At 37.8% G+C, this 27,172-nt stretch overlaps 1 protein-coding gene across 2 annotated transcripts in view; it reads left to right on the forward strand.

Annotated features, from left to right (window-relative positions):
* Positions 1 to 27,172, forward strand: part of CNTNAP4 (contactin associated protein family member 4) — a 278,461-nt gene that overhangs the window by 34,823 nt on the left and 216,466 nt on the right. For both annotated transcript variants that reach the window (XM_033219075.1, XM_033219076.1), the window contains exon 2: positions 3,473 to 3,583. In XM_033219075.1, coding sequence (XP_033074966.1) covers positions 3,473 to 3,583 — 111 coding nt within the window. The remainder of the gene's footprint in view (positions 1 to 3,472; positions 3,584 to 27,172) is intronic.

Consider the following 27,172-nt stretch of genomic DNA (forward strand, 5'->3'; position numbering starts at 1 on the left):
ATCAACCTGAATCTACATAATTGATTGTGAATTGCAATTAAACACCCTTTTCACCACATTTATACCCGCAAGCTGAAAATGATTTTAAAAATTCCTAGTTCTAGTAAACACACACCCACATATGAGCCCTCCTTCCATATATGGAATGCATTCACTTGTGTGTATAAACATACACGCCATAGTTTCCACAGCACACTAAAACATTTTTGTTGTTGCTGTAATTGGCAATAATCAGAATTTCCTTCACCCCTCCATGGCTTGTATATTTGTCTATGTCTACACTCTTTATTCTTGAATTACAACTGGATTGGCTGGCGTTAGTACTTAAGCTAGTCAATAGACATGCAGGAGCTGTCTGTTGTAATGGTGAAAGAATTTAAGGTAAGAGTAAGAAAAAGTAGACTTTGAATGAAATTGAGACAATCTTGAAAAGTAAAATGCTACCTCAGGTAAGTTCTTGCGAAAGGCATTCAAGAACAAATTAGGTTCAGGTATAATAAACTTAATAAAATTTCAGGTGAATCTAGATAATTTTAGATTTATTTTATTTAAATTAAATCACAATTAAAACATTTGGGACAGTAACCCTGTATAATTTTAAATTACAGAATGTATATGTTAAAAACTAAATGGGAGAGAAATATTTTTCTGGTTAGAGCAAAAGTGGGAACAACTTAAGAGTATAAAATGCAAATGCTTTAAAGATGACATCGAATGAGGAATTGGCTGAATAAATTAAACATGTGTGGATTTCATGATACACATGAGATTATTCTTATGCTTTCCCTTGTTCTTTGTGCTTTTTTTTAATATTAGAAGCAATATATGTGATACACATAAAAGGGTAGATAGATGATAAATATGTATACACATTAATACATGTTGATACATATGTAAATGTATGTGCTTGTGCATGTGTATGTTATATATTTTATATGAAACATAATTAGAAGCCTGTGACTATGCCATTATTACCACAAAGGGGTCCCAATCCAGACCCCAAGAAAGGGTTCTTGGATCTTGCGCAAGAAAGAATTCAAGGCGAGTCAGCAATGCAAAGCAAAAGCAGGTTTATTAAGAAAGTAAACTGGTGAAAGTTCAGCAGCTCCATAGACAGAGTAGGGCATTCCTGAAAGTAAGAGGAATAATGCGTCCACTCTTGGTACAAATACTTGTGTCGTGTGTGTGTGTGTGTGTGTGTGTGTATATATATATATAGGATTAGAAAAGATCATAGGGAGATGAGCTCTGCTACAAGGGTTCGTGATAAAGGATTAATTTTCTTAATTACTATATTTTGCAAATATAGTAATTAAGAAAAGCAAATTTTTTTTTTTTTTTTTTTTTTGCTTTAAAGCAAAATTAGGAATGCTTTTGTTCTCAAGATACTGGGATATCAGGACACGCCTAAGTCTGAGTCTGTTTAGTAAACATTTTCAATCCGTTCCCTTAACTCTAAGCATCTAGAGGCTAGGAATACCTAACTTTCTGGGAATGCAGCCCAGCAAGTCTCAGCCTCGTTTCCCTGGCCCTCATGATGGAGTCACTCTGGTTCTAACACCTCTGACACCACCTACCCCCAAATTAGAGCATTCCATCACACTAAAACTGTATACATGTATGCTGATTCCGCTTTTCTCTCAAGGTAATCAAGATCCTGAGTTTTGTAACTTCCCTTTTTTTTTTTTTTTTTTTTGAGGCGGAGTCTCGCTCTGTCGCCCGGACTGGAGTGCAGTGGCCGGATCTCAGCTCACTGCAAGCTCTGCCTCCCGGGTTTACACCATTCTCCTGCCTCAGCCTCCCGAGTAGCTGGGACTACAGGCGCCTGCCACCTCGCCCGGCTAGTTTTTGTATTTTTAGTAGAGACGGGGTTTCACTGTGTTAGCCAGGATGGTCTCGATCTCCTGACCTCGTGATCCGCCCGTCTCGGCCTCCCAAAGTGCTGGGATTACAGGCTTGAGCCACTGCGCCCGGCTTCCCTTTCTTTTTGTAAAAGTAGTTTTTTAAACTCATATATGTCCCCAAACAACATACAATATTACTTAGTTTGCTTTTTAAGATTTTCAAAACGATCAACATATTATATATTATTTTATTACTAGTTTTCCTCAAAAATGTCGCTTCTAAGATTCAACTATTCTGTTTGGTGGTGGTGTTTCTTTTGCTGGTGTCTATTATTCTGTTTTGAAAAGCACTATGTTTTATTTGTTCTTTGGCCATTGGATATCTGGTTGTCAATTTTTTTTTTTTTTGCTATTATAAGCAACGTTGCTAGAAATCATACATGTCTCCTGGTGCACAAATGCAAGCTCCTCTGAGTACTTTTTTATTTTCATGGACACAAAATTACTAGTATTTGTATATCACCTTTGGGTAAAAAGACAAAACTCCTTGAGACCGAGGGTTCATCATAGGAGGACCTACGTGTATTAAAGGAACTGGTGGAACATAGGATATGGGAAAGTTCAGATATACAACTAATGAAAAGTGGTTTTTATTAAAATGGTTGCTCAAGTTTATACTCCCATGAGCAGTGTGTCAGAGCTTCTCTTGGCCTACATTTTGCCAGTCTAATGTCCGTAAATTAGTATCCTTCTGTAGTCCCAGTTTACATCTCTTTTTGCTGATAAGTTTGAGGATCAATTTATATAGGATCTGTGCTGTGAAGTCTGTTTTTTGAGACAGAGTCTTACTCTGTCACCCAGGCTGGAGTGCAGTGGTGTGATCTTGGCTCACTGCAACCTCCGCCTCTCGGATTGAAGCGATTCTCCTGCCTCAGCCTCCCTAGCAGCTGAGACTACAGGCATGTGCCACCACGCCCTGCTAATTTCTTATTTCTAGTAGAGATGGGGTTTCACCATGTTGGCCAGGCTTGTCTTGAACTCCTGACCTCAAGTAATCGGCCTGCCTCAGCCTCCCAAAGTGCTGGGACTACAGGTGTGAGCCACCACACCAGGCTATGCTGTGAAGTCTGATCGTGCCTTGTGTTATTTTGTTAATGTGTGTCATGATTTAAAGGTGGTTTTTGTTTTACTTTATTTTCCTTTATTTGGAATACTGATTGTGTACTAGGTTATAGGTTGTTCAAGTACTTTCTCCATTTTGTGATTTTTCTTTTTAATTTCTTTACAGTGTCTTTTGGAAACCTTAAGTGTTTCATTTTCATACAGCTAAATTTGCGAATCTTTTATAATGAGGTATAATCCCTTCTACCTTAAGATATTATTTTATTATATAATTTTATGATTTTAAAAATATTTTCATATTCTCCTGTCTTCAAGTTCTTTTTCTTTTCTCACTGAACTTATTGGACTTCTAGTAGAATAGCCCTTATAAGTAGTAGGCATATTTTTAGAGATCTTAGATCCTAGTTTTTGATGTTGTTGTTTTCCTTGTTTGTTGTTTTGTCTGTTGATTCCATGAAAGCCATCAGCACTAACTAACCCTAATGTGGCGTTGTTCCTCCTGGCAGATGACTGTGATGATCCTCTTGTGTCTGCCTTGCCTCAGGCATCCTTCAGCAGTTCTTCCGAGCTCTCCAGCAGTCATGGTCCTGGATTTGCAAGGCTGAATAGAAGAGATGGTGAGTCTGCTTTTCTCCTCTGACTGGCCCATAGAAAATCTCACTAGTTTTTCATTATCTTTGCATAAAATCATTATGAATGATATATTATAAAAGTAAATGTCTAAATAAGCAAATGGTTAAAACTCATGAGATGTGTATGACATCTCGCTTCTGTTCTGGAATGTGAAAGAGACACATCCTATGTTACAAAGAGTTGAGTTCCTTCAATCTGACGAGCTTTTTATATATCTTACAAAATATTTTCTACAATAATATACAGTCCTTATGGGCACATTAGGGATGAAAACTTAATTGGCCTTCAGTTTCAAGTTAAGTAATTTTCAAAAATGCTAATTATTTAAAAATAACAATCCCCCAGTGTTTTGGATTCTCAATGCAGTTGATTTTCTTATCAGTTGAAAAATAGGAACATAACAAGATTTTCATGGTCCTTTAGGAGTACTCAGCCAGGTGTGGTGGTTCATGCATATAATGCCAATGCTTTAGGAGGCTGAGGTGGGAAGGTCACTTGAGGTGAGGAGTTCGAGACCAGCCTGGGCAACATGGCCAGACCTTGTCTCTACAAAATAATAAAAAATAAATTCGCCTGTGGTGTGTGCCTGTAGTCCCAGCTATGGCTGAAGCAAGAGGATCCCTGAACCCAGCAGTTGGGAGACTACAGTGAGCTATGATTGTGCCACTGAACTAGCGCCTAGGTGACAGAGTGAGACCCTGTCTCAAAGACACTTGAATATGTTAAAAGGAAACTAAAGATAATTAAATGGCACCTTGCTGTAGAAGTAAGACAGAATTTCAAAAACATTGTGTACTTAGAGACAGAGGATCACTGTGATCACGCTTGGCAGTGCTAATACAGAAAACATTTTAACAATCATAAAAAGTGGACAACAACAACATGCATTATTAAAACCGTGTTGCTTCCATTAATTATCCTCTTCCTCTCATGCCAACATCAGTCAGTCACTTCTAATTTTACTCTTTGATGTTATCCTTAATATGTGCTTAATGCTTGAGCACACTGAACATTGGACATGACAAATAGGTAAATGTGTATGTATGTGTGTGTATTTTGCCATCTGGTATACATGATATATATCACACATAGTTCTCATTACAATCCAGACATAACACTTTAACATGATTTTAAGCTTAAGTTTAAAGATTTCATTTCATATTATTGGAGATACCCACTTTTGTGTGCTTCTGAATGTGAAGATGTCAATGGAGAGTGAGAACTGAGACCCTTCTATCAAATAGGAAGTTGGGGGGGGTGCTTGAATCTATTTGAGTGGATAATGCTAGTCTGTTCCTTTTGAGTGACTTGCAGTAAGAGTTACTGGTCACACAGGACTGTCTCTTCCTCTTTGAAATTCGGAATCCCTGACCAATCAGTGGACTTTCCTAGCCTCTCTGGTGGCCATTCCAGACCTTGTACCTGTGGACCCACCAGCAGGAATGCTGTTATTGCAATGCTAATCCTAGAATAGGGTCTCCATCCTGTGCTTCTTTATAAAGAAAAGCAGAGTTTGACATTTACCACCACTTCATCTGAGTCATAAAAGCTTCACAGAATGTGGGCCAGTGAAAGGAACACAACATTTTAATTTACCTGTTTATCTTGATTTCCTTTGTTGTGGTTCAATACATCACAAAAATGTATGTTATTAATTAGATCAAATCATATTTTTCATTAATTTATATAATCATCAGGAGTCTCCATCAGTGGGACTCATTTTCATTCTTAATTCATTTCTATGGCTCTTGGTAAAACACAATATCAAACTTCATGAATCTCATTTACATGTTAATGAAACCGAGACACAAAACAGGATCATTTTAATTATCTTTTGCTGGTTGTCAACCTACTTGATTACATTTTTCTTTTTTATTTAGTTTTTCTTTTTTTCCCTATTAATTACATGAAGTTTTCACAAAGGAACATCAGATTTTCAGTGATTTATTAAAGGCTATATTTTATTTCTAGTATTGAAACATTTCTCATAGTATTTCAGTCAGGCTAGGAAAAAGTGTTCAGCCAAGTCTACAGTCATATGTAAATAAACTAAATCAGCGAATAACGGTCCTAGTATCTTAGATACACAGAATGACCTCTTTCCTACAAAATTATGAAAACTTAGAGCTAAAGAATAGAACAAAAAATGAGAAATTTACTCACTTATTTTCCATCTGTGGGATAAGAAGTGTCAAGGATAATACTGTGAAAATGAGTAGGGCCCTAGTAATGAGGGAAGGAGATCAAAAAAGGCTACCATTGCTGAGTGCCGTGGCTCACACCTGTAATTCCAGCACTTTGAAAGTCTGAGGCAGGAGGATCACTTAAGCTCAGGAGTTTGAGATCAGCCTGGGCAACATGGCAAAACTCCATCTTTACTACAAATACAAAAAAGTTAGCCAGGCATGGTGGTATACACCCGTGGTCATAGCTACCTAAGAGGTTGAGGCACAAGAATTGCTTGAACCCAGGCGGTGGACGTTACAGTGAGCCAACATTGTGCTATTGTACTCCAGAGTGACAGAGTGAGACTGTGTCTCAAAAGAGAGAGAGGGAGGGGAGGAGAGGGGAGGATTACCATTAAACATACTTTCCATTTGAAGTATGCTAATTTAATTTCGCCACATGTGTGCTGTTACGGGTTGAATTGTGTCCTCATAAAAGATTTAAATCCTAACACAAATACCAATGAAGGTGACCTTATTTGGACATAGGGTCTTATCAGATATCGTCAAGTTAAGATGAGGCCATACTGGATTAAGGGGTGGGGGGCTAAACCCAATGACTGATGTCCTTATAAGGAATGTGAGATTTGGAGAGACACAGAGACAGATAAGACAGAATAGACTAGGCGAAGATGGAAGCAGAGGTTGAAGTGATACAGCTGCAAACCAAGAAATGCGAAGGATCGCCAGCAACCATCAGAAGTTAGAAAGAGACAGAGGGATTCTTCTCTAAGCCCACAGAGGGAGTACGGCCCTGCCTGCAGCCATCTTGATTTGAGACCTCTAGTTTCCAGAACTTTGAGAGAATAAACTTACATTCTTTTAAGATGCCCTGTTTGTAGCACTTTGTTACTGCAGCCCTTGAAAACAAATACAGAGTTTGGTACTAGATGTTTAGTGCCACTGGAATAAATACCTTAAAATAGGAAAGTGGCTTTGGAATTGAGTAATGAGCAAAGGTTGGAAGAATTTTGAGGCACATAATAGAAAAAAACTTAGATTGCCTTGAAACGACTGTTGGTGTAAATACAAAGGTTTAAAGTGTATCTGGCAAGGGTTCAGAAAGAAAAGAGGGTCATGTTATTGGACGCAGGAGGGAAAGCAATCCTGGTTATAGAGTGGTAGAAAATTTGGTTGAATTGTGTTCTAGTGTTGGGTAGAGATTAGAGCTTATAAACCAGGAACTTAGATAATTACCTGAGGAGCTGGCCGGGCGCGGTGGCTCAAGCCTGTAATCCCAGCACTTTGGGAGGCCGAGACGGGCAGATCACGAGGTCAGGAGATCGAGACCATCCTGGCTAACAAGGTGAAACCCCGTCTCTACTAAAAAATACAAAAAACTAGCCGGGCGAGGTGGCGGGCGCCTGTAGTCCCAGCTACTCGGGAGGCTGAGGCAGGAGAATGGCGTAAACCCGGGAGGCGGAATTTGCAGTGAGCCGAGATCCGGCCACTGCAGTCCAGCCTGGGCCACAGAGTGAGACTCCATCTCAAAAAAAAAACAAAAAAAACAAAAAAACCAAAACAAAACCAAAAAAAAAACATTACCTGAGGAGCTTTCTAAGCAAAATAGAAAAGGTATGCCTTTGTTTCTCCTTAAGCTTATAGCAAAATGTGTGAGGGAAATACACATTGAGAAAGAAACTGATAAGCAAAAAAGGCAATCAGACTTGATGGTTTGGAAAATTCTTGGCCTATTCATATTGCAGAAGATGGGAAATTTCGCATCCTCTGAAGAGAACATCAAGGATGGGTTAGACAAATTTTGCTAAAGAGATTAGTCATGTGACTCTTGAATCCAATCAACCATCCAGCAGGAATCCAGGAATAGAGATAAGGTTATCCAGGAAAGATAGCTGTATAGTATTTTCATTGTTAGAGTTTCAGTATAGCTTACATTTTAAAGGGCAATTTAAGTTAAGTAGACATTGACTCTTAGTGTTGTCAATGTGGAGTTCAAGCAGGTTCTGGTGTCCCAGTTGATAGTCTAAATGTGTCCTTAGTACATTTAGAATCCAGAATATGAAGGATCCACATCTTTTAGTAGTGTTATAATCCAAATGTAAGTCTTTATTTTAATATACTTGGACAACCTTGGAAATGAGTGATTGCAAATTGATATATTTGTGTACAGGAAAAATAATAGTAAATAAAATGATTGTCCAAAGCAAAAATAATATATTTATATGTATGAGTAGAACGTTTATATGTACAGCTCTTTATATAAAAGATGGATTCCATAAGCTGACAAATACTGTGAGTTTCCTCTCACCTATTCTGTAAGATAAGAATGTTTTCTGATGTTAAAAAATTGGATATTTGTCTATCATAATATTTCCTGATGTTAAAAATTGGATATTTGTCTTTATTTTTCCATTTTCTCTTTTTTAAACCACAACTGCACCCTTCTATTCTAAATGCTTGTTAAGCAATGTCTTCCCAATACCTATAGAATTTGATATTAAAATCAAACATTTATCTATAGCGGAATTAACTTACTTGGTTAATTGACAGAGATGACTCCTATTCATGGATGGATCTCTACTAAGAATAATTATAACATTCCATATAGCATTGTTTGGCAATTTTGACTGCCCTAAATTGTTGTGCTGCTTTGCAAACAACTGTTATGCTTCAATAAATCTTCCAAGCTATGCATGCTGCATGTCAGTGCTTAAGAGGATAGATCCCTAAAGATAAAAAGTAGTAGGTGCTTTTTCTTAAGGTAGATATTTCCCAGTGTTAAACATATTATATAAAAAAAACCTTTATAGGCCAGGTGCGGTGGCTCACGCCTGTAATCCCAGCACTTTGGGAGGCCAAGGCGGGCAGATCATGAGTTCAGGAGATTGAGACCATCCTGGCTAACACAGTGGAACCCCGTCTCTACTAAAAATACAAAAAAAATAGCCGGATGTGGTGGCAGGTGCCTGTAGTCACAGCTACTCGGGAGGCTGAGGCAGGAGAATGGCGTGAACCTGGGAGGCGGAGGTTGCAGTAAGCTGAGATCACACCACTGCACTCCAGCCTGGGCAACAGAGCGAGACTCCATCTCAAAAAAAAAAAAAAAAAAAAAATAAATAAATAAAACCTTGATAATAATTAAATTTTTAAAATCATAGTATTAATATATTTAATAACCAATACTTTCTATATGAAAAAAGAATAAGAGATAACTTTTGTACAGGATTGAAAAATCTCAAGCCTAGAGAAAGGGAGACCTGGCTGGCACAATTGGTGTGAGTTTGACATTTGCCTCAGAGGTCCCATGACCAGGCTGGGGCGGGTGAACTTCACTGACTGAGTTTGTTGCACTGGAGATGCCCTGTACTTGTGGAGTTTGTCAGAGAACAGAACATGCCAGCAATTTATTTGCTTCTAGACCAACTCATGATATTCAGAATCTGATGTGCTGAGAGTATGTCTTTGGCAACTGAAAAATTACTTGAACTGCAAGGGTCCCCTGCCTTCCTGCTGATCCTGGCTGTGGTGTGATTTATTAGCACTGCCTGATATTTCTGTCTTGTGCCCTAATTTTTTCTGGATTTGGGCCCTGTCTTAAATTCACAGGGGTACAGCTCTTAACATTGTGTTGGGGGTGCTAATCTGACTCAAACTCTGAATAGTCACCCCTAACAGTCACAGAACTTGCTTCCCAGACACACTTGGACTTCGGCTCTTCCACTCTCCTTCTCTTTTGTATTCTTTCCTGCAGATCATAAAATTTTAGGTGAGGAGCGACTTCTTTGGCGTTAGACTTATCTGGAATTAATTCAGTATTCTTGGGTCTTAATCACTACCACATTTTACTCCCTTAAGGATTGGTGAGATATTTTGCCACTAAACTTTAATTTCCTATGGGAAGAACAGGGATAACAGTGAGATGGTACTGTCTTTCTGAAAATGATGGTGGCACCGTGATGGGACCACATAAATTACAAAAACACAGTGTTGTGCAAACATTAACCAGTTTCAAAGTGTGTCCTGCCAGTTAACCCCATTTTAGCAAACTATATGTACTCATTATATAAAGGTAATCTCAGGGAATTCTGACCTCCACAGAATTATGCTGGGAGGAGCCAATTTATCCCCCCCGCCCGCCCTGCTTTTTTTTTTAAGACACAGTCTCACTTTGTCACCCAGGCTAGAATGCAGTGGCACAATCCCAGCTCACTGCAACCTCTGCCTTGTGGGTTCAAGCGAGTCTTGTGCCTCGGTCTCCTGAGTAGCTGGATGTATAGGCATGCACCACTAGACCCAGGTAATTTCTTTTTGTATTATTAGTAGAGACGGGGTTTCTCCATGTTGGCAAGGCTGGTTTTGAACTCCTGACCTGAAGTGATCTGCCTGCCTCGGCCTCCCAAAGTGCTGGGGTTACAGGCCTGAGCCACTATGTCTGGCAGTATTCCTGATTAATTATAAAGCAAAACAGAGTCAAACAATGAGTTTTCTTAATGTTCGTTATTAGATTGAGGTAAAGCTAAAACATTCTGATATATCCTTAGTCAAAGTCTGTGAATTAGGGTCATATGATGGTTTTATTTAAAATATTTTTACCTTTTTTTTTTTTTCTTAGCAGTCTGGATATAGTTTGTGAAGTTTAAAAAGAACTTACTGAAGCATTAACATTTTGATAAAGGTTGGAAAATACAATTCCAGATTAATTTTATGATCAGTGATGTATCACTTGTGCTAATAAATTATATTTTGTATACCAGCCTTGAGAAAGTGAAGTAAAAATAAGTGAAGGTTTATGCATTTATTTCTAAACATGCTGATACCGTCTATTTGTTAAAGCAGTGGAGAGTTTGCTGCCACTTCTGAGATTAATGTAGACTCACTTCTATTTTTGTGTCGATTCTTTTGATTTAACACCATTGATGACTGTCCACCTGCCTGGCCAGTTCCCTCCTGGCTTTAGATATTGCCCTTCCTCTTTGGCCCCTTCCTTAGGAAATGCTCCAGCTTCTCTGATCTCCCTGCCAGCGTCTTGGTGCTTTTTCCGTCTTACCCTTTATCGTCCTTGTCTGCTCTATGGCCCACAGTCTTCAGCTCTAAATCAGTCTGATGGTATCATCCATGGGAGTACGCCAAGCAGCTAATCCTAAGTCATGTATAGTTCTGAAATCAGGAAAACTAGATAATAATACTAAAGTGTGAATGGCTTTGAGGAAATGACATTACCTCTCTTTTTTTCCCCCTTGGTAGAGGATTGAATTTGAGGATCTCTAAATTCTATGACAACGTACTCTTTTTATATGTAATATTCTATTGGCAACGTAGCTGTCTTCTCTATCTCAGTCTTAGAAATCTTTAAAGCATGTGAGCGAGAGAAATTAGTAGCCCTTCAATAAGAAGGTAAGGGGAGTACCTTAAGGCAGATTATCCTTCTAAGTTTTCCTCAAACAAGATGACACAGGATGCTCCTGCCTTAGGAGATGTCTTCAGCTTTCATAAAATACAGGAATTCAAAATATAAATGTGATCCAACTGAAATTGATACAGTGGCTCACATTTGGTTGATTAAAATATATTCAGAAAATTAAACATCACTAATTCATGAACATTTCTTTTAGTATCCATCTGATATTTTCAGAGTGCTGACTAGGAAAATTTTACATGTAGGTGCAATGAATATACAATGAGTTAAGTAATCAAGGGTGTCTTTGGTTGGGCTATCCTAGAAGCACACCTGGAGCAATGTCTGAGGTACAAGTGATTTATGAGGGCATAGCTGCCAGGAGAAAACTGTGAGAGCCCAGGGGAAGCAGTTTAAGGAAGAAGAAACCAAATAATTTCAGAAATCTCAGGCACAGCTTAATCTCTCAAGAAACTCTGAGGGATACATTTTACCTAGGACTTTGCCTTACCTCAAGGTATAGGTGGAGTCTAGCATGGTGTCTGGCTATATGAATAATTACTTTAGAAAAGTTAGCTGCTATATCATACAGCTGACAGCAGATTTGATATCTTGTTAGGGCGCTTTTGCTGGCTTACTGACAGCCGTCTCCTCAATTTATGCTTACGTGACCTTTCCTGGTACATACTTATGGAAAGAGATCTCTCTCTCTGTTTCCTCTTCTTACAAGAGCATTAATCATATCATGAGTGCCCCACCCTTGTGACAATGTAAACCTTTTTACCTCCCAAAGGCTTCCTCTCCAAATACCTTAACACTGGTGATTAGGGCTTCAGCTTATGAGTTTTGTTGGGACACAAACATTCAGCCCATAGTAGTTAGCTACATTTCCAGAAACTAGTAAACCAACTACTTGACATATCTGAGAGAAACCGACAGCCAGCCTTCAGGGACAAAGATCCCCTCAAAAAGGAAATATCACATAGTGAGCCTGACATTTTCTGCACCAAGTAACAGAGTTTTAAAAATATATAAAGAAAAAGGGACAGAAATAATAGAAGTATACAGTACATATAGAAATACAAGACTATTGTTAATGTATATCATTCTGTAGCTTAATGAACAAGTAGGCAAAAAATGAAAATACAAAAGATTTGAACAAAAAATATGTAATGTATGTTTATGTACTGTGTGTAATGTATATATCTCCAACTGCAGAATACACTTTCTTATTAAGTATGTTTAGAATATTTACCTGAATTTATGCTAGACCATAAATTGTTTCAATATATCTCAAAGGATTAAAATCATACAGAGTAAGTGCCCTAACAATAGTGGAATTGAGCTAGAACTCATTAATTAAAGAATACTTAAAAAGCCAGAAACGCGTGGAATTTAATACATTCCTCCAAAAGAAATCTCAATGGAAATTAGGAAACATTTTAACTCAATGATAACAAAATGCTACAAATCAAAATTTTGAGATGCAGATTAGACCGTAATTGATGGCCTTAATTACAAATATTACCAAAGAAAAAGGTTAAATATGAATGATTTATCCATGCGTTCATCCCAAAAAACTACAAAAAGAACAAGAGATTAAGCCAAAAGTAAGCAAAAGGAAGGAAAAAACCCAAAGTGCATTAATTAATAAAATGGAAAACAAGCATGTAATACAATCAATAAGACAAAAATATAAGGATACTTTAACAAACTTTCTGCTAATTTTGAGAATTTCAATGAGTTGAAAAAATGTTTCAAAACCACAACCTACAAAACTGCACTCAAGAAATAACAAAAGAAAATTAAAATATTTCTTTACCTACAAGAGAAATTTATCATTAAAAGTGTTTCAACAAAGAAAACAAGTTAACATGCCTTCAAATATGACTTCTTCCAAACACATTTAAGGAAGATAGAACTGTAATCTTATACATTCTCTCCCGGAGAACAGAAAAAAAGTCAAAATACTCCCTAACTCATTCGAGGAGGCCAGCATAACCTTGATACCAAACACTGTCAAGGATAAACAAGAAAGGAAAAGTAAAAGCCACTGTGTCTCATGAATATAAATGCAAAATACTCTAAACAAAATATTAGCATACATGTGTGAAGGGCCTCAGACTCAGCCTCAGAATGGGAATGCTTCCCCTCAGCTGGAATGTACATGTGCTCTGAAAGTGTGGTGCGTGGCACAATCACAGAGATATCAGAAGCCCAGGACTCCTAGCTTTCTTGCCTGATGCCAATTTGTGTGTGTCCTGAGCCTCTTCTCCAGCAGGGGACAGACCGATCTTGCTAAGAGATGGGAAAAGCTAGCAGTTGAAAACCAAAAAAGTTCATTCACTCTTAGAGATGGTTAAAATTAAGATGTGTAGTTGTGTATTGGACCTGTCCTTTTTTCCAACTTTTATCTTAAAATCAGGGGTACATGTGCAGGTTTGTTACAAAGGTATATTGCATAATGCTGAGGTTTTGGGTATGACTGAATTCGTCACCCAGGTGGAGAGCATGATATCCATAGGTAGTTTTCAACCCCTGCCCTGTCACTGCCTCCCCCGTCTTGTATTCCTCAAGGTCTTTTGTTCCCAACTTTAGGTCCATGTGCTCCCAATGTTTTAGCTCCCACTTATAAGATAACTCATGGTATTAGGTTTTCTATTTCTGCATTAATTCTCTTAGGATAACAGTTTCTAGCTGTATCCATGTTGCTGCAAAGGAAATGGTTTTGCTGTTTTTGTGTGTGTGTGTGTGTGTGTTTTATGGCTGTGTAGTATTCCATGGTGTATATATACCACATTTTCTTTGTTCAATCCATCATTGATGGGTACCTGGGTTGATAACATGTCTTTGCTGTTGTGACCAGTGCTGTGATATGGACAATTTTTGTATGACACTTAAATCCTCTTGACCCTCTCTCTCTCAGCCAGTATTGCAGTGACCAAGTCCAGCTTTCTACAGGTGTGATAGGGTCTCATCTAGGGCTGTATCACTTCCCTGTAGCTTCTTGCCCTATGGCTTCCCTGATGCTGATGGATGGTCTTCCCCTGGGAGTCCACTGGACTCATTCTAGTGGTGAGGGATGAGGAGCATTGCCTGCCTGTGAGGCTAACTGTGCCAAAGAGGATGAGAGCTGATGGATAAAAGCTTTCTGCTTTTGTTCTCAGAATGGAAAGTTCTGAGATGCATCTAATAAGGCTGCTCAGAAGTGTGTGTGGCATTGCCAGTAGCCTGTAGTTTTGCCCAAGTCAATAACACATTTCCTTTGGCCTTCCCTTATTATTGTTTCACCCCTTCCTGCATGCCACATCTGTCCTGTGGGGTTACTTCTTTAATGTGAGCACTTAAACTTTTGCCTCAAAGTCATGCTTGTCATCACCCAATGAAGTGGAACGAAATGCTTACTGATTCCTGTTCAGCAGAATTCCAATTTATGTAGATTTTCCCCATTCAAGGAAGTAGAGCATAATTCTCTACCTCTGAAGTGTAAGATGTGTATAACAACTTCCAAACTGTATATTATGGGGACTTTACAGTGGAGAAATCTGACGAACACCACCTCATCTAGTGATCAAAGCTAATGTCAGTGATAAATTATATTGATGGTATGTACCCTTGATTTGATGCAATGAAAATGGCATTTTACCTCTGTGTTCCTGCTCTCAAAAACCTCTGGGAAAACATTAGACCTACCTGAAGTATAGAACCTTCTACACAATACCTGACCAGCCATTCTCAGAAATGTTAAGGTTGTCAAAAAACAAGGGAAGCCTGAAATGGTCATAACCAAAAGGAGTCTAAGGAGACATGATGACTAAATGTAACATGATTCACATGACTAAACAACATGAAATGAACATGATGTAACCTTTATGGAATCCTGGAATACAAAAAGGACATTTAGTAAAAACTAAGGAGATCCAAAGAAAACATGGGCCTTAGTTAATAACAATAATAATAATATATCAATAGTGATTCATGAGTTGTGACAAATGTATCATATGCCTGTAAGGTGTTTTTTTTTGAGACAGAGTTTCACTCTTGTTGCCCAGGCTGGAGTGCATTAGCGCAATCTCGGCTCACTGCAACCTCTGCCTCCGAGATTCAAGTAATTCTCCTGCATCAACCTCCTGAGTAGCTGGGGTTACAGGCGCCCGCCGCCACGCCTGGCTAATTTTGTATTTTCAGTAGAGATGGGGTTTCTCCATGTTGGTCAGGCTGGTCTCGAGCTCCTGACTTCAGGTGATCCACCCGCCTCAGCCTCCCAAAGTGCTGGGATTACAGGCGTAAGCCACCGTACCCGGCACCTGTAAAGTGTTAATAGGAGAGGGGACTGGGCAAAGGGCGTTATGGGAACTCTATGTAATATTCTTGCAACTTTTCTGTAACTTAAAAGTATTTTAAACTAAAAAGTTTGTTAAAAACATGTAAATACTTCAGCTTTATTAATATGAAATGCAAAATGGCAATATGAAAAGAATATTTGTGTGTGTCTGTATAATAAAATATGGTAAAAACTCAGGAGGAGGGAAAGGAATGAAAAAATGCGATGCAAAAATTAATATGGACTGAATGTCAGTTAACAGTTAGTGTGATGGGTGTTTAGGCATCCATAATTATCCAAAATGTCAGGAGGCTTGTGAAATAAACATCAAAGCCTTGTTGGAGCTTGCTTAGTCTCTCTGTTTCTCCCAATTAATTAGATTCTGAGTATGATGACATTGGAAAGAGTTGTTTGCTCTGGCAGTAGTAATACTTTCTATTTGCTTATAACTTTACTATTTACAGTTTTATAGTTTAAAATCTGTTCCCATGCACTATCTCTGAGTTTTAACTGCAACCTTCCAAAGGCTACTCTATAGATGTAGTTCCATGAGAAAAGGCATAGAAAAAATAGCATGATTTTTATAAAGACTTTCTTTTATTTTTCAAGTAAGACATTTTATCAAAGATTTTCTTCCTCACTGGGAATTGAGTTATTAGCCTTAAATATGTAATAATTTAAATAGAAAGCTAGCTTAAAACCACATTTAAGTGATGTAAGGATTACTTGTTATTTTCTGCTACCTTTTTCTTTGATCTCTTTTTAAAAAGATTGATATATAATTAATAGTAACAATATAAAATAAAAGGGACACATATAAAATAGATTATATAATTGGCTGTATAAAATATAACTGACTTTTATAATAGGCTATAAAAATATGTGACTGTATGAAAATGAAAAATAAGGTCAGAGACTGTGTGCCAGAAAGAGAACGTTTATGTGGGTTTTTCCAAAGTCTCACCATTGACCTTGACTTTGTGCATGTCCTCCTTAAATGTGCCTGTCCTTCGCCAGAGCCTCAGGAGAAGGCCTTTGCTGACACTTCCCACATTTGTGCTAAAGGAAAAACACATCTCAACAGTCTTCTGTCTGGAATTTTTAATTGCCTGCTAGAATTTTCCAGCTGCCTGCAAGGTGTTTGTCTCACTTGATCAACTTAAGTTAAATACATCACCTCCAAACCAGCTGCTTCTTGTAATTATTTTTCTTTCTCGTTCCTGGTGGTTTTTTAAATCACCAGGGTTTCAAATTCTTAGAATCACCTTTTATTTCTCCCTTGATCCGTCTTTCTGAAAAAGATGATAAATTCTATGTATCCATGGCTTGTAATCTCTTTTAAACTTATTTTATATTTCCATTGCTGCTACTCTAATGCAGTTCTTTGATTTTTATCCAAGGTTATTTAGGACCATAACTGGTCATGCAGTTTTGAGGCTTTCTTCAATAAAAATAAAATTTAAAGCACCATTGTGGCCTTGTTGTGTGCCTGCTTGTGACTTTCAACCCCATCTCCATTGCCTATACTGGTGTTTATGAATGCGCTTGCCAATATCCAGCTAATATTCTGCAGTGGTTGAACAGATAATTTGGTAGTTTCAAAGAAAGAGGTATAAAAATTCATAAACATTTTACAAATTACACTGGAAGATAATTTATGAATTGGCTACCATTCACTAACAGTATAGTTTCTCTTAGCTGGCCCGTCTTTGCTTAATTTGTGTGCTATTTCTTATACTTATTAGATTTGCACTTTTGCTTTTAGCATGACATGACATCAATTCTGTGATTAGTAAAAATACATAAAGAGCTTACTGACGCAGAAAAGCATAAGTGAAAAACAGTAAGAAATAGAAATTCAGAAAAATGTCATAAATATAAGGAATGACCATAATTTTAGGGCAAATATACATGAACTGGGATATTTGAATATTTGAATGTGGCAGTTTTTAAAAGCATCTAAATAGTGCTGGATGGATCTGTAAAAATTGGACTTTATTTGGTGAGTGATTATTTTACTCAAGTTTTTAACAATTGTGGTGAAATTCATGTAACATACAGTTAACCGCTGTGAAGTGTAAAATTTGGTGGCATTTAGTACTTTCACAATTTTGTGAAATCCCTATATTCATCAGGTTTCAAAATATGTTTAAAATAGGTTTAGTTAATTTTTTTTTTTGTGGTCTATCATCCTGATTCCGTTCTCATTTATTTTTCTGTTTTTTTTTTCGTTTTTTTCTTAGCGATTACTCTGGGAATTAGAAATAATCTCTCAAATTTGTAATGATCTATTTTGAATTAACATTCTGTAGCTTTGATGATTTACAAAACCCTCTGCTTCTGTATAGCTTTGTCTCACCTCTTTTGTATGATTTTCACAAATTATATCCTTATGCATTGTGTGCCCTGACATAGAAACGTAGTTATAATTATTATTTTATGCATTTGTCTTTTAAATCATATAGGAAGAAAAGAGAAATTACAAACCTCCAATAAAATAATATTTTCTTTTGTGTTTATGTGGTTTCCATACAGTGTTCTTTGTGGCTTTGCATACTGTCTAGTGCCCTTTTCTTTCTGTCCAAAGGACTCCCTTTGGCATTTCCTGTTGGACAGGCCTACACGCAATAAACTCCTTCAGCTTTGCTTATTTGTGAATGTCACTTCTTCATTTAAAAAAAGGTAGTTTTACTAGATAAAGAATTTTTGGCAAATGGTTTTGTTTTTCTTTCAGCACTTTAAATATATCATCCTTTTGACCAGCATGGTTTCTGCTGAAACATCCGCTGTTGAGGACCCTTTGTAGGTGACACCTTCTGACTTGATGCTTCTAAGATTTTTTCTTTGCCTTTGACTTTCAACAGTTTGATTGTAATGTGTCTCAGTGTAGAACTCTTTGGGTTTGTCTGGCTTTGTGTTTAACCTTACTGGATGTGGTGATTCATGTCTTTTATCAAATTTGGAAAGTTTGGGACCAGTATTATTATTATTATTTTGTGAGACAGATGTCATTCTGTTGCCCAGGCTGGAGTGCAGTGGTACAGTCACAACTCACGGCAGCCTCCACCTCCTGGGCTCAAGGGATCCTCCTGCTTTAGCCTCCTGAGTAGCTGGGACCACACAGGCACACACCACCATGACACGTTAATTTTTGTCTTTTTTTGTAGAGATGGGATTTTGCCATGTTGCCTAGGCTGGTCTTGAACTCCTGGGCTCAAGCAATCTGGCCACCTCAGCCTCCCAAAGTGCCATTATTATTATTTTTTTATAATTCACTTTTTAAACTATTTTTATTGATACATAATAGATGGACATAATATTATTTATTTAAATATTCTTTCAGCCATTTTCTCTCTCCTATCCTTCTGAGATTCCCATTATGCATATGTTGATACACTTGATGGTTTTCCATAGGTCTCTTAGATTCTGTTCATTTTTTTCTTTTTATCATATTTTTTTCCTTTTTATCATATTCAGGGATCTTGGGTGATCCTAGCCAACCAACTTTCCCAGGTATGAATTTTCCACTTCAGTTCAATTTGGGTCAAAGGTGAGTCTTAGATACTGTCTGATGTTCAAGCAGTTTATTCTGGCAGCACTTGTACCTGATGGAAAGTGGGAGCAGGTCGGTGGCACAGGCCAGATACAGTCAAGGGGTCAGATGACTGTGACTGACCAGGAAGGTCTGTGTCTGGAGACCATTCCCAGAGTTTTGGGAATTACTCCCCTTCCTTATACCTGTATGCAGTTTACACTCATTAACAGATGCTTCTTTCATAAAGGAAATTAAACTATTCTTATAAGGATAAGCTTTGTTTTAAGGTTTATGAGGGTTGCATCTATGCTGAGGTGGTCTTGTCACCTAGAAATCTCTGGGCTAGGGTTAGAAGTCCCCAGACCCGGTCATGTCATACCACTAAGTGACAGATAATGTAGGCCCCAAGAGATGTTTGAATGGGCCTTAGAGCTGTCATTAATCTTACAGCCATGACATGTCTCTTGTGTGTACTATGCTTTCTGTTCCTTGAATAAATATTCTCAATCTCTCTCCACATTCACTGTTACTTCTTCTCTCTGCTCAAATCTGCTGTTGAAACCCTCTAGTGAATTCATTTCAGTTGTTGTACTTTGCAACTCCAGAATGTTTATTTCATTCCTTTTCATAATTTATAGCTCTTTATTGATGTTCTCTATTTGTTGAGACATCATTCTCCTATTTTTCATTAAGTCTTTGTACATTGTTTCCTTTAGTTCTTTTAGCATATTAAAGATAGCTGATTTAAAATCCATGTTTAGTAGATCCAGTATCATTGCTTCCTTAGGGCCAGTTTCTGTTAATTTCCCCTGTGAATGGGCTATACATTCCTTTTTTTTTTTTTTTTTTTTGCATGCATGCATCATTTTTTGTTGTTGTTGTAGTTGAAAACCAGACATTTTGAATATTATAATGTACTAACTCAAAAATCAGATGATTTCTTCCTCCATAAAGGGTTTGTTTTTGTTGCTTGTGTGGGTTATAGGTTTTTTTTTTTTTTTTTGGTGACTTTTCTACTACTTTAAAAAAGCCTATTCTTTGTCATGTATAGTCTCTGAGGTTTATTTATTTATTTATTTTTAGCTTGTGGCCAGGTTGCGTTTTGACAAAGATTTTCTCAGAAACTAGTGGAGAAAAGCCAAAATGAAATAAAACAAAAGCCCCTCCCGGTTTGTGCAGATTGGCTCTGTGTTGGGGCACCACTTCGGCAGGCCATATACAACTCTGCCTTATCTTTGACTTGCTCCTCACACACGTAATCCTGTAAGTTAGGTTCGCTCTTAATCCCCCAAACTGTGTCTCTGATGAAAAAGTAGAATGAACCTTACAAGACTTTTAATTACCCTTCAGACAAAACTCTAATACTACAATTAAACTTTTCTAGATAAAGCACAAAATAGTGCTTTTTTAATATGGATTTCTTACATTTTTTTTCTATAATGGGAGTAGAACTACCCATGTATCAAAGTTGTACTTCTACTAGCGAAAACACGTCCTATTATTCATGTTATCCTTTGGGAAAAAGTACAATATGCTGTTTGCAAAATCCATCTATCAAAAGACACTGTCAAAACCCATTTTTTTTAGTGGCTTTGGACGTGCAGGAGACAGTATTCTGAGTAAATGTTAGTAGACTCCTGCTTTATTCAATATGAGAGCTACTTATTTTCTGAGTTTTAATTCTGTTCCTGCCTAGATAAGAGCAAAACACTCAACCCTTCAATCTGGTTAACCTTGATAGCTCATACTGTAGGAGCCATCAAGGCTAACCAGATGGAAAGGTTGAATTTTTCTAGTATTCTTGATCATTTGGTGTATTGTGTTGTAGATTGGAAAATGCTGTGGATCGGAATGAGGCAAGCACTCGATAGATACCAGAAGCTTTATTCACAGAGGAGAGTTGGCAGAGGGTTATCAAACTGAGGTCACAGGGGAATGGGGTGGGGTGAGATGGGTTATTTTCATTGTAATGTGTGAAGTGATCAGTGGATTCTGCTTTTCTGCATGACAGTATGCTGGTTGATGTTGTGAAAGATGAGCACATACATTTCTGCAAGAAAGGATGAGATAAAAACATCTTAAGTGACAATAGTAATTGCCTCAGAGGCTATTTCTATGTGTGAGATGATGTAGAAATAGACACGATATCCCTGCAAACCCTTCATCTCCCACCTAGCTCAGACAGGCATGAGTCACTCAATGCTTAAGAGAAAGCAGATCACTGCACAGCTTGGGAACAAAGCTCAGTGCATACCCTTAAGGCTTAAAACATAAAGAATTTGAAAGGGAAGATGAGCAGGCAGAAGGCATCTCTTTTATCCCTATCCTACTGAGAGGAAGGAGAGTTTGGAAAGGAAGGATGAGAGTAAGACATGAGCAAGCAAGTGTAAAGAATCACTTTCTCTGAAGCCCTGTCCTCACACTAAGTCCAGAGTGAGAGGCTGTATGGAATCCTCCCTTGACATCCATTTATCTGAATGTGAAAGATGTGCTTAGAGTAGGTGCTTGGGGAAGAGACTGCCTGTCCAAAGAGAAGTCATGAAGTCATCCCGTTGCTGCCATGTGGAGACTGCCATATGACAAAAACCCCTTATCAGCCCCGGAGAGCATGTGAGGAGAACTAAAAGCTGCTGGGGGTACCAAGAAGCACAGGAGGTGGAGGCAGTACTGTTGGCAAGGTCTCACACCTGGGATGGGTGTGAGGTATCAACATGTCATGACCAAGTACATCTGAAACAGACCAACACAGAGCAGAGTGGAAGCTGCTTGATGATGATAGGATTTTTCACTGTCCAGGCAGAAGTCCAAGAAGTGTGGCCCTTCCCCCACCACAACTGCTCCTAGGACTGACTCCAGGGTTGATGGAAAGGGAGACAAATCCCTGTAGGCATGTCAAATCTGAAGGTGGCATAAATATAATCCTGAATTGACTGAATAATCCGTGAACTGGACTGACTTCCTCTGGAATGATTAGATTGATTTTCTACAAGAGAATAGAAACTAAAAATAGAAAATTAGATTGGGTTGGGAAAAATGCAGATTTTCACATTTGAGGCTGTAACTGAGAAATTCATAACTGTAATATTATTTTAACTGCTTTGCTTAAGTAGCTTATCTCAGAGATATGTACAGTAATCTGCTGGCTTGTGGGAGCCTACTGTGAACATCTCTTCCCAGCTCAGCATTACCAAGTTGTTAGCTTGAAATCTTCCATGGAGGGAGCATTTACACCACGGGAATTGACAAATACTACAAAGCAAGACTTTCCCCCCAAAAGAACAAGTTATTAAAGACTTTCCAGCATACCACTGATCGGAACTTATCACTCACGAGCCAAAATATAATGATGTTGGATAAGAGATATTAGACTTTATTTTAAATATTGAACTGTGACGTAAAAGACCTGAACCGGGTTCCCAGGACTTCATTATTTGTTGCTTTAGAAAGTAAACTTAGGAATTTGTTACTGTGTATATTCACAATGCTCTTATACGTTCTGTAGCATAGCTTAAGTAACTTGTTCCCAGATGATGCACACCAACTAGGTGTGGTAAAAATATATATTCCAAGTTAAAACATTGAAACCTCCAGCTTTTGAGTTGACATGTTGGTTGATTTGTTGTTTGATTTTTGCTTAAAGGAGGACATTTCTTCATTCAGTGATCTTTGATCAAAATATCCAGAAATCTCTGTTAGGGTCACAGAATCTTCTGTTTTTCTCAGTGACCTGTACACATGAATTAATTTTTTTTTTGTTTAATTCATATCAAGAATAAGAAGTTAAATCAAGTTTCTTTGGAAGCCGCCCATGCAGATCAAACTAACCACTATCAAACTGGTTATGGCTTGGTATGAGAGTGCAAATACTATAGTATCTTCTCATAAAACAGCCTGAAATATTCATGAATATTAGTAGTGATCTTAAAATACTGTTTATTCTGTACACTTTAAATGTTGGACGGATTCTTTTTATTAATTTATCTAAAGTTGGTGATCAATATGTTAACCAAACACATACTAAGTGGGTTTTGGATGCTTGAAAGTCTGAGACTTAGGTTTCCTTAGCATTGAATGAAAGACTTTCTACCATCTGGCTCCATTCTCCTTTCTTGTCTTGATGACCACTGCCCACCTCTTGCCCCCTCTATTCCCTTTACTGTCTTCACTCCCTTCAGTCCAGTTACTGCCATGCTGAAAGATGTGCCTCTCATTGCTTTGCCCTCATGTCATTCCTCTGCTTGGAAGGCTCCAACCCTTCACTGTGGCCTTTCAACGTCCCACCCTGGAACCCAAGTGAAATGTTTCTGCTTCCCTAACCATTCAGCCAGCGATGCTCTCCACACCCTAAACTTCTCAAGTGCTCATTCTATTTCAGTCCCCCTTGTAACCTGCATCACCTGCTGATGTGCTGTCTTATTATTTCATAAAAGATGAACTCCAGGAGGAAATAACATCATCCAAGATGAAGAACAGACTCTGGAGACAGACTGTTTTCAGGGTTTGCCTGACTTTACCAGATCTTTGTAACCTTTCATAAGTGACTTTACCACCCTTTGGCTCAGTCTCTTCATGTCTAAGGTGGGGAAAAAATTTTCCATTGTGTAAGACGATTGTGAAAATCAAACAAATGAAGACAGTGAAGCCCTTAGTACATTGTAGAATACAGAAGTGATCTCTATTTATAGCCAGCAGATCCAGAGTCATTCCCAGCAATTCTTTTGATTATGTGCTGATAAATATATTGATCACATTTTGGTTTGGCTTCTAGGATGAAAATTGAGGGTAGTAGTAATGATTAGAATGATATTAATAAGCCCTTGGACACAGTAGTTTCTTTATTTGAAGTTTTGTGTGTGATCTAGTCCTAAAAGCTGTAATCAGAATATGCAATTAGGGGGATACATTCTATATGCTTTGCTATGAAAGGTGGCATTTAGAGATTTTAAAAAGACTGGTCTTTTAGAACTGTCTAGTGTCTTGTGCTGCCAGAGATCATTGAGCTTCCATAATGTTTATTAACAACTGGAAATGCCTTAAAGTGCGTAGTCACCCGCTCCCCATTCAACATATAACATCTCATTTCTGTCTCCTTCCTAGTTTAAAAAGCTACTAGGATAGATTATACATAGTGTTTAGATTGTTGAAAAATATAAACTTTAAAGACTTAATCTAAACACCACATTAATTTAAACTTTAAGATTTATTTATGTTGAGATACTCGATTACATTAATATTCAGCAAATACTCATTTATGCATTGGAATTCAAAACACGTTTCAGACACTCCAGAAAAGATTGATGGGAATTAATCAAAACGATTTCTTAGAAAAGAAATGACACGAAGAGAATTTAAGATCCTTTGAAATGTCCCCTTTGCTCATTACAAAGGTCTGTCATTTTACTTTTGTTACGGGAAAGACAAAGATCTTATAGCCCTTTGACCTTCTGAAGTTATATCAGAATCTATGTAATTTATTTCCATTTCTCTGAGTTTGGCTGTATTAGAACAATAACAGCTCAACTAATGAGAAGCCTCACTTTTATGTTTGAGCAGTTCCCAAGTTTTGGTAAAAGTTCCATTCAAATATGGCCATGGCTTTCCAATATGAGATTTGATTCTTAGCTATTAACAAACAAAAGCAAATTCTGTTCTTTTATATTACAAAGCTCTTATATGTAACAAGCTAAATAATGGGAAAGTTGATATTTTAACTGCAGCTGGGAGGTGGAGGGAAGGAAGTCCTGGCTGAGTGAGAGGCATAGGAACATGTGTAATTCAAATAAAATCATGGAGAATGAGAACAGGTTTCATAGAGAAATGCACGGTTTTCTTAGGCTGCACTGTCAGATTGGGGTTGCGTTAAGTGCTGTGTCAAGAGGATGCCTTTTTTTACCAAGAAAAATACTATCCAACCTGCTTTTACCAAAACACCTCTGGAAACAACAGTGAGAAGAGACTGGTTATTTAAGAGGCACATATTAAAGATCTCTAGGACGGGAAGGCCGTCAAGTAGGAACATAGTTTCCCAAGTTCCTCTCCAAATCCTATACACTTACCAAAATCCCACAGGCCTTGCTTCCTTTATTCTCATCACCCAAGAAGAGCTGTCCCTATATTCTAAGTTAAATCACTCCAGGTTATCCTAAATCTTTTGTCGTGGCTCAGGTTTCCTGTTGCTTCAATTTACATTTTTCAAATTTCCCTTGTACTAATGACTCTTGGTTCTCAGTACCACCATCCAGAATGTTTACAAACGACCACCCTGGACTTTGCCCTATCCCTCTCCAACACCTGATTGTGCTCCCACCCAATGCCTACTATTTATGGGTTACCCACATCACCAAGTCGTGCCAATTCTACCTCGCTGAACTTTCTCTGATGCTTTCATGTCTTCATTCAATACATATTTATAGGGAGTGTCCTTTGTGCCAATACCTATTCTAGCATGCAAACATCAGGAAGGCAGAGGCTTACTTCTGTTTTGCTCACTTTCATGGCGTTTGCCTGCGAGTAGAACATTATATTTATTCAAGCCTGAGAACTCCTAACTCTGATTAATACAACAGCCTTGAGATTACTTTTTTTCTCTTTGCTAAAATTTGATCAAGGGAGATCTGTCTACCCTGCCAATAAGCAATGCACTCACTTCTTAGAATCCTCTGGTGGTGCTAATTTTCACTTCTCCACTGTTTAGTGTATCCTTTATGGCCCTTAAGATTGGCTCCTGCTCACCATTTCAGTCCCATCTTTCCACAGTAAGTCCAATTTCTAACACTTGATATTTTTTGCTCCAACTACTTCGGACAAATTGAATCTCCTTAATGTGCTACAGCCTCTTACACTTCCGGAGTTTGCCTCTGCTCTTTCAATGGGAAAGCCATTATTCCTTCTTCACCTCCTAGGTCATTCCTGTTAGTCCTTCAGTACTAAGTGTAGATGCCAGCTCTCCCTGACATCTTCCCCAACTTTTTCAGTGTGAGTCTTTACCTCTTTTCTGTGCCTCTTAAGTTAGGATCTTAAACCTGTCCTTCCACGTAGTGCAAATGCAGTTTTCTCAGACAAATACAGTATATTTTATGTCTAGATGGTGTTCCACTGAAATGTACAAATTCTGCTCCCCACCCAATGACAAGCTGATAAACAGTGAAATTATTTTTTAATTGAGTTGTTGAACTAATAAGGACTGAAACTAAGGTAGGGACAAAGCCAAGGAAAGGACTGTAATGGAAATGACTTTGAAGGTAAAACTGACCAGATTTGGCAACTTCTATACAGTATTACTGAAAGGGAATAATTAGAAATGATTTTTAACATTTTTAGTCCGAATGAATGGAAGGCTAGAATTATGTGGCCATCTGGTTTTGACAGGAGGTAAAGCATCCATTTTTGAAATGTTAAGTTTAAAAAATCTATAGGTCATCCATGAATAGATATATGGAAGGCATTCAGGATTTGGGATATGGCTTTCAAAGGAAAGATCAGAGCTAGAAAAATAGATTTAGTCTGCAGCATCCAAAAAAAAAAAAAATCATCATAGCCACAAGCATGAGATTATGTAGTTCACTGAGAATGTAAAGCAAGAGAAAATGAGAGGTATGTTAGCTTTTGAGTGAAAGTAAAGAAAAATAGCTCCATGAAAGGTGCTGAAAGGGGCTGGTCAGGGAAGTTTAAAAAAAACCCAAGAAGTTACATGTCCTATCAAGTCACAGAAGGAGGAGCTTGCCCGAAGTGACAGAATTTTGGTCATGACTTCTGATCTAGATATTTTTCCTGATGGGTTTTCTCTCAGTTCGTTTATTGACACAGAAGGATATTCCACAGATACAATATGTCAGCATAGCAGAAGCAAAAAGATGCTGTTCCTTTGTTTCGAAAGCATCATCCCTCAAGAATCATGCAAATCAGAAATTCATTATGGAAACTGTACATGTAAATCATTTGGGAATTCCCCTAAATATAATGCCCCTGGCTGTCATATTGTCCCTCCCATGTTTATATAAAGGAACATAAAATGCTAGAAATATTGCATCCAGGCTTGCATGTAATTTTGCAAAAGTGATGGATTTTAAAAATTTCACAAAGGGCAATTATACAACACAATATTCTTCTCAGTTGTGCATCTGTTGAAGGAAA

The sequence above is a fragment of the Trachypithecus francoisi genome, unplaced genomic scaffold, assembly GCF_009764315.1.
Source record: "Trachypithecus francoisi isolate TF-2019V2 unplaced genomic scaffold, Tfra_2.0 Lachesis_group10, whole genome shotgun sequence".
Lineage (NCBI taxonomy): Eukaryota > Metazoa > Chordata > Mammalia > Primates > Cercopithecidae > Trachypithecus > Trachypithecus francoisi.